The sequence below is a fragment of the Xenopus tropicalis genome, chromosome 4, assembly GCF_000004195.4.
Source record: "Xenopus tropicalis strain Nigerian chromosome 4, UCB_Xtro_10.0, whole genome shotgun sequence".
Taxonomy (NCBI): domain Eukaryota; kingdom Metazoa; phylum Chordata; class Amphibia; order Anura; family Pipidae; genus Xenopus; species Xenopus tropicalis.
In genome coordinates this window covers 98,554,244-98,567,962 of record NC_030680.2, presented here as the reverse complement: position 1 = coordinate 98,567,962, position 13,719 = coordinate 98,554,244, and the positions used below count along the sequence as shown (strand labels likewise).

The 13,719-nt window shown below is 36.8% G+C and overlaps 1 protein-coding gene across 2 annotated transcripts in view; it reads left to right on the top strand.

The window, feature by feature from the left end:
* cop1 (COP1, E3 ubiquitin ligase) overlaps positions 1-9,778 on the top strand; it is a 91,303-nt gene extending 81,525 nt beyond the window's left edge. Inside the window, exons 19-20 of one of the 2 annotated variants that reach the window (XM_012961071.3) lie at positions 7,575-7,619; positions 8,936-9,778. In XM_012961071.3, the coding sequence (XP_012816525.1) occupies positions 7,575-7,619; positions 8,936-8,953 (63 nt within the window). In that variant the 3' untranslated portion in view covers positions 8,954-9,778. 2 annotated transcript variants of the gene reach the window in all.
* Positions 9,779-13,719: the final 3,941 nt, after the last annotated feature.

Here is a 13,719-nt window from a genome sequence, read left to right as displayed (position 1 = left end):
TGATGAGAAGGATGGGGGGTGGAGCATGTGCCGAAAGTATAGTGGAATTAATGTTAGTAATAAGTAATATAACAACAAGTTGAGACAGGTGTAAATACCAAGCAAGAAATAAACATCATTTAAGCTCAAAATAACTGAAGACCAAAGCAAGGAAAGATATAATTTATGAAATCATTTTAATGCACTAAGCTTAGCATACAAAAACTCTTTATTTATACCTGTACATATATGTTAAATTGAGTATTACATTAATACATTATTTTGTATATATTTTTATCAAGATAAAGTACAGGTATGGAATCTGCTATCCGGAAACCCATTATCCAGAAAGCTCAGAATTATGGAAAGCCTGTCTCCCGTAGACTCCATTTTAATAAAATAATTCAGATTTTTAAAATTGATTTCTTTTTTCTCTATAAAAATAAAACAGTACCTTGTATTTGATCCCAATTAAGATATAATTATGTAAAAACCTGAACTGTGTCGACCTAATTGTGGCTAGAATGCATTTCTGTTTGCTTCCTTGGCCACTGACAGATTGTATGGCTATATTTAGTCACTTAGGTTGTGCTGGTAAAGTTGCTTTTGAAGATTTTTTTTTAAACTTGCTTAGAACCAAAACAAGCACTATATGGCATCTTTCAACTTTATACAATTTAAATGATATATGGTGTAGGAGTGTTCTCAATAAAAATCTAAGCTGTTATGCTTTACTACTTTAAGGCAAGGAAGCATTGAATCTTCTTGGGTGCAGGCCACATCAGCGTTGTTTGAAGAATATCGGCTGCGTGTCTCTCTACCCGGGTGGATTCTGTGCTTCCAGGTGCAGGCACAATTAGAAGATTTTTTTTTAAGCATAGGGGCAGATTGTCAGCCTGCACTTATCCATGGGTTTACAATCCACCCCGTGTGCCCTTGCACTAAAGGGGAACGGTTCTATATAAACTCTACTAATGGAAATATCTTCCATTATATAAAAATTCATTGTAACTTCTATTTCTTGTACATTGAAATTTATCAAAAGTTTATTCAGGTTTTTAGTTTTTCGTCTCCCCCCCCCCTCCCCCCCCAAGCATATGAAGCGGTTAATGCAGGAATTATCCGCTTTTGAACAGGGTTATTGAAGGTTGCTCAAGTGCTGTGGTCTGTCTTTTTTTTTATAGCTGACACCTGAAGTCTATGATTAACAGCATTTTCAAGAGAATAGTGTAATATATTTATTCCAATCTTGCAAGACAACAGGGAGAGCAGTGGAGATAAAATGTTACCGCAGTACTATGCCATGAAGGTGGTTGAGCAGAAAGTAGACAAATCATGGCATGGCAGCAAGATGTGATGTTAAGTTGCCTAGGGGGTAAGATTTTGCCTAGGGTCTGGTTTAGCCTTATTGGACTCCTTCCTCCCACCAAAAAGATGGTCATTAGTGGAATTAAAAATCTGAACAATCCTGCTTCTGTTCCTTAATTAATAATTATATCAAGGTGGTATTTTCTACAGTAAGTTAAGTGAATGCAAAGGGCATTTTATATGACCCCTGTTTGTTATAAAATGATTGTATGAAGCGCAGTAACCTGCTGGCACTCTCTCAATAAATGATGGTGATGATATTATAGTGTTGACTTTGATGTCTCCCAGAGGAAATGTATAATATGAGCTAATATATCACTTTTTATTTCAGAGCTTTCTTCAACCTTTTTGGATTGTTTTAATTTTTATGAGAGATTAATTTAAAAGAATACTGTGTTACTGAATTTGTAGTTTTAACCAGAAACAATGACTACATCTAATTATTTTGTGTACACATAATCCTCAGCCTTGTGGACTGATATATTTCCTATGTTTACTATTGGAACACATTTAAATTCTTCAGTAAGAATTAGAGGATTTATTTTCTTTTTTTAATGACAGGCTTCCTTTTCCTCAACAAGTTGGAATATTGTTGGAATGTTTTTAATAGTCTCACTTCCTACATTACTATTAATATACCTTTTGCTGTTATGATTTTAGTTGGAATATCCTTATCATCATTATATAGCGCCAGCAAGTTCTGTAGAGTTTTACAATTAAAGACCGCAAAATGTGTCCAAGACTCACCCCTGACAGAGGGACTGAGCTGTCAGCTAGGGGAGGGGATATCACAGTTTTTTGAAGAGCAGGCACTCAATGAGTGTATCTCCAGGAAGAAAATAAAAGATTCATTTATTGAAGTGCCGTCGTCACACCATTGCCTTACGCGTTTTGTGTTCGAATACAATTAAAGGCTATGCCTAAGCTTTTCATGCTCAGTTAAGTTTTATGTTCATTTATAACAAACAAGGGTTACAGAGTAAAAATAGTATCAGGGTCCTGCTCGCAAGAGCTTGATCTAAATAGTATCATTCTGGAATCCTTTACAAGGCAAAATTGTGAAGTCGCAGTGATACATTTAGTCAGGCAATCAATTGACATTGATTCAGGGAAAATTTCAACTGCCATTTAGGGCTTTAAAAATGTTTTTGCTCTTTTGAGGCAAATTAGCAGTGGGTATAGGGGAGGGGAGTGTGTTCCACAGACAGCTGTGTAAAGGCTAAACCTGATCTGTTTATCTAATCCAAATAAGTAGTATGTTTCAGATTTTATCTTTCTTTGCTTTCATCTTAATTTTCCTTATTCCATCTTTATCTTCCTTTCCTGTAGTATTTGGAACAAAAAGTTCAGTTCCTAGACAGGGTTCTTAATTTGAGTTACAGGGTGCACTGTCTATATGGGGCTTTTCATTTTGGTTGGTGGTCAGTGGGTACTTGAGCACGGCCAAACTGTTGATTGTCAGTAATGTACACAAACCGCTCCTTTTATGGTATTACTGGTGTTTAGATTTTTAAAACAATGGCTTGAAAACTGCTTATTGTTGGCTTTAATACAACAATAAGGGGCAGATTTATCAAAGTTTGAATTTGAAATCCTGTTGTTTTTCCCTCCATTCCTATCAATTTCCAGCTTTCAAGTCCAACTGGTATGATAGGCCAATCTCAATTAAGGAATACCTTGTTCAGCATGAGTGCAATGAATAGTTTTTTTTACTTTTACATATTGTTGTAATCACGAAAATCTGTGGGTTTGGTTATTTTTTGAGCTGAACAGGGCAAATGGGGAAATTTAAACTGCTGCCTGTATAGTCCTGGCATGGTAGATAATTAAATTACCAGTGCAAAGAGAAACACCCTGCATAATGGACTTCCTGCCATGTTTTTAATAGTCTCACTTCCTACATTACTATTACCGTATATACTCGAGTATAAGCCGATCCGAATATAAGCCGAAGTACCTAATTTTACCTAAGAAAACTGGAAAAACTTATTGACTCGAGTATAAGCCTAGGGTGGGAAATGCAGCAGCTACTGCTAAGTTTTAACAATCAAAATAAATACCAATAAAATTACATTAATTGAGGCATCAATGTTTTTCAATATTTATTTCAAAGAAAACCAGTAAATTAGCTCTGTAAGCAGAGAAGAGGGTCAACAAAAACCATATGAGTACTACCCCACGCTCATTGCACATTGGCAAACTGGCAGCAGACCCGGTCCCGGAGGAGATGTAAGGGGAAATAAGTATTGCTAGTGGGAGCCTAGGCCAGGGCACTGGAGGGTCTGGTTGCAGGTGGCCTAATTTGCACACAAAGGAGAGAGGGTGCTAATCTATAAGCCGAAGGTGACTTTTTCAGCACATTTTGGGTGCTGAAAAACTAGGCTTATACTCGAGTATATTCAGTAATATACCTTTTGCTCTTATGATTTTAGATTTTCATATTTAAATGTTTCTGTGTATGTATATATATATATATATATATATATATATATATATATGTATATGTATATGTATATATATATATATATATATATATATATATATATATATATAAATACACTTTTTTTTTTTTTCCTAAATTACTAGAAATATTTCCACATTTTCATCTGTGTCATCTTTGGTATTTACACATGCTCTCTAGTGTGCACATTTCTAAGGCTCATAGGAACATACCAAACACCACCACTACCAATGGAGCTTACATTCAATCTTGATTATGTTCACAAACCACACACACTGGGGTCAATTTAATCAGTAGTCTGTAAAACTTGTCTCTGTATTTGGTGTATCTTTGAAGAGGTAATACAAATATAAGCAGTAGCGTTTCTGCATTGTCGGTACTCTTGTGGGGTTTTCAAATATTTATATATACTGGTAGGGTTTTTAATATTTATACCTGCTGTATTGCCACATGTATTTCATTTGAGTGATGTTGGTAGGCTGAATTTGTGGTGTTGGAAGCTTCTCAGCTGCTGAGAATATGAAATGTTTGGCATGTACAGGTATGGGACCTGTTATCCAGAATGCTCGGGACCTGAGTTTTTCAGGGATTTTTCTGTAAATTGGATCACCATAACTTAAGTCTGCTAAAAATCATTTAAATATTGAATAAACCCAAGAGGATTATTTTGCCTCCAAACAGGATTAAATATATATTAGTTAGGATTAAGTACAAGTTATTGTTTTATTACAGTGAAAAAGTAAATCATTTTTAAAAATTAGAATAATTTGCTTTTAATGGAGTCTATGGGAGATGGCCTTTGCGTAATTTGGAACTTTCTGAATAACTGGTTTCCGGATAAGGGATCCCATACCTGTACTTAAAAAACAAATATTACCACTTTTTTGCGTTTTAATAATCTGTGTGAATTTGTATCAGCTACAAATTTAAAAAAATAAAATAAAAAAGTCAGCACATTTTTATGGGTGATTGACTTTTTACCTGTTGGGCCATTACATGACCTGGGTGCTTAAATATTGCTAAATTTTCATTCAGACCAGTAAGAAGTCAGTAAGGTAGTAAGATGCAAGGTCTAATTGTGGCCCCTATAGCAGAGGCCTACCGGCACTGTGTCCTCTGCTCTTCTGCCTCAATATGATTTAAGGATATCAGACTTCCCTCTCCCCCCAAATATCAGAAAAGGCGACAGTTACTCCATCACATATTCCTAAATAACTGTCAAATAGGTGTTGTCATCTGCTATTTTATTTTAAAACAATGCAGTGTGTGAAATTCTAGCAGTTTAATGAAGTTGGTGGCAGATAAAACAGAAAAGCATGCCAAGAAGTTTAATTGCATTCATAAAATTCAGCAGTCAGAAGCACAGGGAATTTTATCTCAACTGTCATCAATCTGAAGTAAAAAAAAAAACCACTAGGTAATAAATATGTATCACAAAGAAAAAGGGGGCCATTCATTTTAAACAAGGCATAGTCCTTGAGCAGGCATTACAGTTAGATCTTTGTTTGGAACATTTTTTGAAAGATTGTGAAGCCAGCTGAAGGCTTCTTTAATGAGGTGGGGAAAAGTATATGGAGACTGATGACAGGAGGATTTTAATAGAATAAACACCATAAAAACAACTTTTTATTGATAACTCAATTTCTGTTTTTACGAATGTCTCCGTGTTAAAAGTTACGGTATGTTCGTTTTCCCTTTAAATAATACTCATTCAAACCGAATTTTTTATTGCTTTTCTGTCACAACTGAAGTTATTTTGCCTCGTATAATGCCCTGTCTCATCCAAAAGTCATCTGAAAGTGACCTACATGTCTAAACAATAAGGATTTGCATGGCACTGAAAGCATTTGACATGAGAAGCTGCCAGCCGCCAGAAATCTAGTGCTCTGTGATGCTACACTTTTGTTGTTACTTTGTATTATCTTTCTGTTCAGCACCTCTCCTATTCATTTTCCAGTCTCTTCTTATTTAAACCACTGCCTGATGGTTAGGGTGAATTGGACACTGCTAAAATGCCGATTTAGAGAGCTGTTGAACAAAAATCGAAATCATTTGAAAAACAAAAAAAAAGTAAAAGATAATGACTTATTGCAGGTTGTCACAGAATATCACTGCCTTTATCATAGTAAAAGTTTAATATAAGTGTGAACAAGTTTACACTACAGTATTCTGTAACAATGCTTAACTTCTGCTCTGTGACAGTTTGAGGGTGACCCTTTCCTGTTTCAGCATTATAATACCCCCTGCAGAATTGGGATTATGATTTGGAAGCGGAGGAACTTGACTTGCCTTCATAGATCCCTGACACTATGGTATTCATAAAAAAAAAAAAAAAAAAACTTTACACTAATATATACATGATCAAATGTCAAAAAACAGAGCGCCAAAAAGGCAGAAACTGCCCCTGTATACTCGCTATAAAATATCCAGTTACTGGCAAAAGCTACGGCCAAGATTATGGGGGATAGTTTAGTGTTCCTCTGTGTGGTTCCTTTGTGTTTAAAACTACGTAAAGGGACAGGGTACCCCCTTTTTCACAAGAGCTATGAATAAGGTGTTTTCTGAACATAACTTGTCTGCTGTCCTAATTAGGTAGTGTCTATGGTTTTTGTTGTTCCCTGCTATAAAGAGGGCAAGATTTGAAAATGAAATCACATTCTACTTTCTGCATAGTCAAGCAAATCAGCAGCCCACTGAGAAGCCCTTTATATAAATAACCCCTCCCTTTCCCCAGCTACAGCCTGTTATCTCTTTAGATAAAGAGCAGCTCATTATCCAGAGACTTTTCAGTGGACTCAGTAGACTTTGCTCATTGGGATCAGAAAGTAGGATGACTTTTGTTTCAATTTCAAATTATGCCAACCAAGAAAAGCCAAGATATTTTCTAATTAAAACAATAAGCCAAAAGTATGCTCAGCACAAAGCCTATTCATTAAACCAGTGTTTTGAAAGGGTGGGGGGGGGGGGTGGATAGAGTATTTTTAAAGCAATTGTGTTCAGCATGGCTTAAAGGACAAGGAAAGGCTAAGTCACTTGGGGGTGCCAAAATGTTAGGCACCCCCAAGTGACTTTAATCGCTTACCTTGTACCCCGGGCTGGTACAAGGGTTAGGAGAAAACAGCACCAGCCCGGGGTACATGTAGCGATGCGCTTCCTCCTTCCGCCTGCGTTTAGCTGTGACTATCCGATAGGCGCATGCGCAGTAGAGTGAAAAGCTGACTTCTCTTTTAAAGTTCGGCTTTTCACTCTACTGCGCATGCGCGCACTCACGAACCAGGAAGGAGGAAGCGCTGCAGCTACAGGGTAAAAGGTAGGCGATTTAAGTCACTTGGGGGTGCCTAACATTTTGGCACCCCCAAGTGACTTTGCCTTTCCATGTCCTTTAAACAGCCCTGTGCTCTATTAACAGTAAAAACTAAAGTTGTTAGTTTTACTGTAGATGACATTCATTTATGTCTCAAGTCACCCTATTCATCATCTTCTTCCAGTGACAAGTGCATAGGACCAGAAGCTGACAGAAGATCCATGTGAAAAATATAGGGAATGGGGGTACGGTTTGGCTTTCCTTGGGCTACAGTATTTACAGAAGCACCTTTGTGAATATCACCCAAGAATACATTTTTGCTTTAGCACTTATGTTCATAAATGTGCCTTATAGTTTAAATATGTTGTTAGGAATGAAACAGATGTACTATGTCTCAATAAAGAATTGAGCTGTCAGTGTTGGGACTTGAGTAATAGATCTTATCTCTCTTTCCTCTCACAGGAGTCAAATGTACTTATTGCTGCTAACAGTCAGGGCACAATCAAGGTAAGTTCTACCTTTACTTTTCTCCAATGTATTCCCTGCCTGGACTTTAAAACGCATTCAAGGACATTTGTTAACATTTTTTGAAACCAGTACTTGTAAACCATTGCTTTCTGTTTCATTTAAAGTGTTAATATATAGACACATTTCTCAACACAGATAGATGTGTCAAGTCAGGCGGAATGTGTTCTAATGCTATGTGCACTACTCCAAATCATTCGTCACTGATGCAAATTACAAGCGGAAGTGAATGATTCAGAAAATGTTTTCCTCTCTGGAACGAGTGGACGAGTTAACAAACTGATAAACATTAACGATTTGTCTTTATTTCTCAGCCATAACCAACAATAATTGAACATTAATACATTGACACTGTACAAGTACATTGTGTTAGTTGTACAGAATTGCTAACTTAAAATTTGCTGGTTGGTCAAAGATTTTGAAATGGCTACTACTCTAGTTAGTAATTTTCAGTGAGTAAAGTACAGATGAATATACTGTATTGCTAAAATAAGTACTGGTCGGATTTAAAACAGAGAATCTTGTAGTAAAATACTATGGAGTTATGAAATAAAACGCACTAATTTCGCCCAGTTGCACTAATCCATAACAACCATTCATCAGGTAGAATTTACTGGTCACCTGCTTAAAAAGCAAACATCTTATTGTTCACTTTGGGTTACTGGCAAACTTAGTATTGTCTTTTATTACAAATGGGAGTTTGTTTTCTTTGGCTAAGCTGTAATAAACAGTTTGTTATAATATACATAAACACTAGGAGCAGGATCTTATGAGTTATTTTTGGGTTTACTTTTTCCTATAGGAATTATGCAGTATAATGTACATGATGGTAACTATAAAACATTATTGATAGCAATACAGTCCTCTGGAGTACTTTAATATTTGAATATATTAGAAGCATTAATTTTGACCTAAATCACCATAGTTATTGTGAGAATGAAATAAGATTGCAATTAGCCTTCGTTGGTATGGTCACTGACATACCACCAGTATTGTAGTTCAGCAACAACTGGAGGGCCACAGGTTGGTTAGGAGGTGTGGGAGCTTGGGGAGCACACCCAAATAGCTATAATTATATGATCTTGCAGAGAGGGATGTGGGGGTGTTCTCATGTACAAAACACATTGACTGCTGGGCAAAGCATTATAGAGAGATTCTCCGTGTCGGACTGGGGTGCCAAGGGCCCTCCAGAAAACTGTCACCAGGAGTGGCAGGTAGCATGCATTCCTCTGCTTTCCCATTACCCTAGCTTGCTTCACTGCTACCAGAATGAATATTTTTATCTTGTTTGCCAACAGGTACTGGAACTGGTATGAAACACGGAATTCTGAATTACAAATGAAGTGACATGCTACATTTACCAAGACAGAAGAAAACTCTAAACCCTACCGAATAAAGAATATTAGAGCATTTACCATAATTCTGTTCTGGACTCTTAAAGTCTTTAGGAGGGCAAGGGCAGGAGTGGGTAAGATTGGTAACCCCAAAGGGAAATCTGGGTTCCTCAACTGCTCTCCACTACTGTGTAGTTTTCTTTCTGGTGCTGCTTTCTACCCTAATACTAAGGGGTTCTGTAGCTCAAAGCTGCTTGCGCACTGTGGATCATACCAGCACTGAAGAATCAACCCAGGTAGTAGAGACTTTGTTTTTATCATAGGGGGAGTAATCTCAAACACCATTCCCAGTTTTTTTGTTTTGTTTTTTTTAATAAGTTTGTGATATTGGGACACACCTTTTTGAAGATGGCATATCATACAAAATAATGAATGGATTCAGGAAATGAAGACTCGTGCACCATCTAGCAGATATTATAGGGCTTAGCTGCTACAAAACTGCTAACTGGCCTCATTTGTTTGGAGTCCTTTTCAGTAATAGCTGAGTCTAACAAGTGATTTAAAGACCCTGCTATATTGCACATGTAGGGCAAATTTCACTTGGAAGGAGACAGTAAGTGGTGTTATTAATAAGGCAGTCTAATTTACAAAAACTGTAAGCAATTTAATGCAGTTATCTTTAGGTTTGTGCATTAAAAAGTATATTTCTTTAAAATTATTCTAAATTGTGTCTATTTTGATCATACTTTTTGCGCTTTTCCCACCTCATGATCGAAATAACATGTAAATAAAAGATCTCCACACACACACTGATTTTGTTTGTCTTTGGGTGCTACCTTAGAATAACATGTTGGTAAGTTTGTGCTTGTGTTATTCCCTTAGCCCAATGTCCTTTGCTGACAGGTCTTTCTGCCTAACTTTCTGAACAAGATATCGGCAGGGATCATTTTAGGCCACAGCCCATACAGCAAGTTGTCTGCCTATGTATACTTTAGTTCCCATCAACATGTTCTATTTGGGGTGGATAAACAGTATAGTACCAAATAATCTGATATCCTATGCTTAATGCTCATTCATGTTCTCAGGGAATTGTTTTGCCCCTGCTCACACATACAAAATACATTATTGGTCAGTAATGTTTTTCTTCTAATGTTGCAAAGGGGCTGTGCTGTTCTGGATTTTAAAAGACCGGCTAGCAGGGTTCTACAGTGTTTGATAAAGGGCAGTTTCTTCATCACCGTGTATCTATTCATTTTCTTTTCTCGAGCAGCCGATGTCTCATTGTTCTGACACTTCACCTCAATCTTGCTAAGCTTTTGCTCCATTAAGTTCTTTATTGACCCTCTTTATATATATTTGTCACTATTTCCAAATCCAACGTTGCCGCATCTTCACTGCAAATACTCTTAAGACCTGAAATTTAATGCAGTATGGATTATTTTTTCTTAAGTAAATATTTAAAAATCTATGTACAAATAGTACAGGTCCTTCTGGCAAACATCCCTTCATATATAAGCTATGTCCTAATAATAATATTGAATTTGTGCAGACAACTTCTCATTTTTAATTTCCATGAAAGTGCCTGGGAACTGGAGTTTTAGTAATTCATTCCTCATCCAGCAAAGGTTTATCCAACTTATATTATGCTGCGGCGGATGGAATTGCTAGGTTGTGCTAACCAAGCACGTCGCCAGAGCAGGTTTCCTGCGGCTAGCAGCTCTTCTGGCTTTAAAGACTAATTTATTATTAACCACCTCGTTTATTATCAGGATTTATTATTTGCAGCCACACAAGAAAAGTTAAAGCATCTGGCTACATTTCAATAAACAAAGCCTCCTTCTTATGCTTAATATGCTCAACAACCGCAGTCAACACATTTATATATTTCCTACTGCGGCTTTTTTTTTTTTTTTTTTTTTTAAACCAATACTACTTTGTATACAAATCAATATTCTGTTAGTCTGCAAAGGGTTATCTATATAGATAATGGCTCTTAAGCAAATATTTTCAAATGTGCAAATGAGTTGTTACTACATGTCAAATGCAAGTATTATATATTGTGTGCAGTGAGTGACTTCAGCAGTAATATATCTTTTTGTGTTTAGATGTTATTCATATTTAGTACAAATCAGATTCTTTAAACATTTTTCCATCTGAACACTCAGAATAGATGCATGGGTTATGGTTTACATTTTTATTTGCCTCTGTTGATGCCAACATGAACTATACTTGAATCAGGCTTCCTCTTCTAATTTACAAATATCAACAATTCTAAATATGTGTGATGGCAAAAGGGTTATGCAACTGTTTATTTGGGGTTGGAAACCCCTTTGATTATCAAGCAAAGCTAATATTTTAAGATTAGGAGTACAGCAGGTTTTTAAACACTTAAGAAAATTATATTGTATGAAGCCCCGCCCCCCAAATCAATCTAACTTTATCTTGAGGGACTTTTCAACAGTATTTGAACTGCTGATTTTGATAAAAGTGCATACAGAGCCGCATAGGCAACAGTTACCTGATGCTTTTGAAGAGCTTGCTTGTGAAGAGCAAATATTAAGCCTCAGGGGAAATCTGAAGTAGAATTCCCAGTACATGGAGAATTTTACCACTGATCTGATGACTAGAAAAAGACACCAGCATGCCCATGGCAAAAAAAAAAAAATGTTGCTGTGCAAATGCTAGCTGCCTTATAGAGGGTCACTCACTTCTAATTACTTCTAAAATATAGTTACATGGAGCCCTGCCAAATATTTGCTGTGGACCTTCTCCCAAGTAAAGGTGGCTATACACGCACCAATATTATCATACGATTTTGTATAATAAACTGTGGTGTATTGTAGGAGATGAGGTGACTGTTATCAGTAGAATTCTTGGATGTCAGTCCTTTGTAACGATAAGGCTTAATCGTCGAGGGTAAAAAATTCCTTTTGTATTTACCTGCATATCTGACAATTCAGCTCTTGATGTTAGAGTGGAAGAACAATCTTTCCTACGACCAATGGTCATGGGAAAGATCGTAATTTTAATGTGTATGGTAAAGCTGGCTTGAGGCTATGATTGCCAATGTCCACATGGTAGACTTTGGGGCTGATTTACTAATCCATGAATCCGAATCCCGAATGGGAAAAAATCGGATTGGAAACAAACATTTTGCGATTTTTCGTAAATTGTCGCGACTTTTTCGTAGCCATTACGACTTGCTCGTAAATTGTCGCAACATTTCATAGCCATCACGACTTGCTCGTATATTGTCGCGACTTTTTCGTATTGAGCGCTCGTAAACGGCGGGCAAACCTTTGCGACTTTGCATGATTTTGGAAGCCTCCCATAGGACTCAATGGCACTCTGCAGCTCCAACCTGGCCCAAGGAAAGTCACGATACTGAAGCTTGAATGAATCCGAAACTTTCGTACTCGGCACGGCGGCTACGAAAAAGTCTGTACAATTTACGAGCAAGTAGTAATGGCTACGAAAAAGTCGCGACAATTTACGAGGAAGTCGTAATGGCTACGAAAAAGTCGCGACAATTTACGAAAAAAATCGCAAAATACCGATCATTATGAAAAAAACGCATTCGGACGCTTTTCGGACGTTCGTGGATTAGTAAATGTGCCCCTTTGTGTTTTTACATGATTTATAAAGCTTGGGGCTGCTTGCTAGGGTTTGAGTTTCTTCTGTTTGATTCAAATGATTATAGCAAACCTTCATACCTATTGTAGACAATTAGTGACTTAATTCAAGGGCAATTCTGAGCAACTAGCCTGGCCATGGTCTTTTACAATACAATCACACATGATCAATGTTCAAGTGCTAGTGATGTAGTAGGGTAAGCCATATAACTATTACTTTTATTGGCTTTAATTGTGAGTAAAATGGTGCTTGTATCCCCTGTCTTGAAAATAGGCTATCTAAGGACACTGGCAACCCCTGACCAATGAGTAATGCCATGTGCAGTAGTGTCCACCAGCTGACTACAGACTTATTGCAGTCATTGAAGGAACAGTCCTGGGTGGAGGCTAGCACGGGCCTAGCAGAAAATTCCTGCATGAAAATTAGTAGATGTACATATAGACTTATTTGCACCTGTTTTGTCACCCAGCAATTTTAAATGAAACCTTTCTCATTAATGGTATCTTTGGCTTCCAGGTCTGTGACTGTGACACTGCTGCTGTCATCGTATGCTTTGCTTCTTTTTCCTCTCTGCCTTGTTAAATTTACCTTCAATTATACTTCTAGTACTCAATACTAATAAATGGCGGCCTTAACAACTTAATTACCTAACACACTGTACCTCCCCAGTACAGAATATTAGGTCTTTATACACCATAAATAATTTATCAGTATTGAGTCTTATTGAGACTTATTGCTGCAATTAATACAATACTTTATTGTCCTAATTAAAAATTGCCTGACCAGCCTACCTCAATTCATAAAATCATATACAGTATAATTATTCAACTTAAGAAAGCTGTGACCACATTTCATGTATGTTTATATAGCAATCATACAGAATTTCATCAGTAGATATTGCATATGGTGCTTTTTGTCTCAGTTCTTATTGACCACTAAAGGAGTTCTTTTGCTTTTCTATGGAGTAATTACAATGTTTTGAATGAAAAGAAGGATGTTAGAAAGAAGCAGCGGGCAGCATTGTTAACCTTGGAGATTTTATCCAAAAACATATTGTCCTATGAAACACTTATTGTAAGTTTCACAAGCAAACCTAATTTTCTGCTTGATTTTAT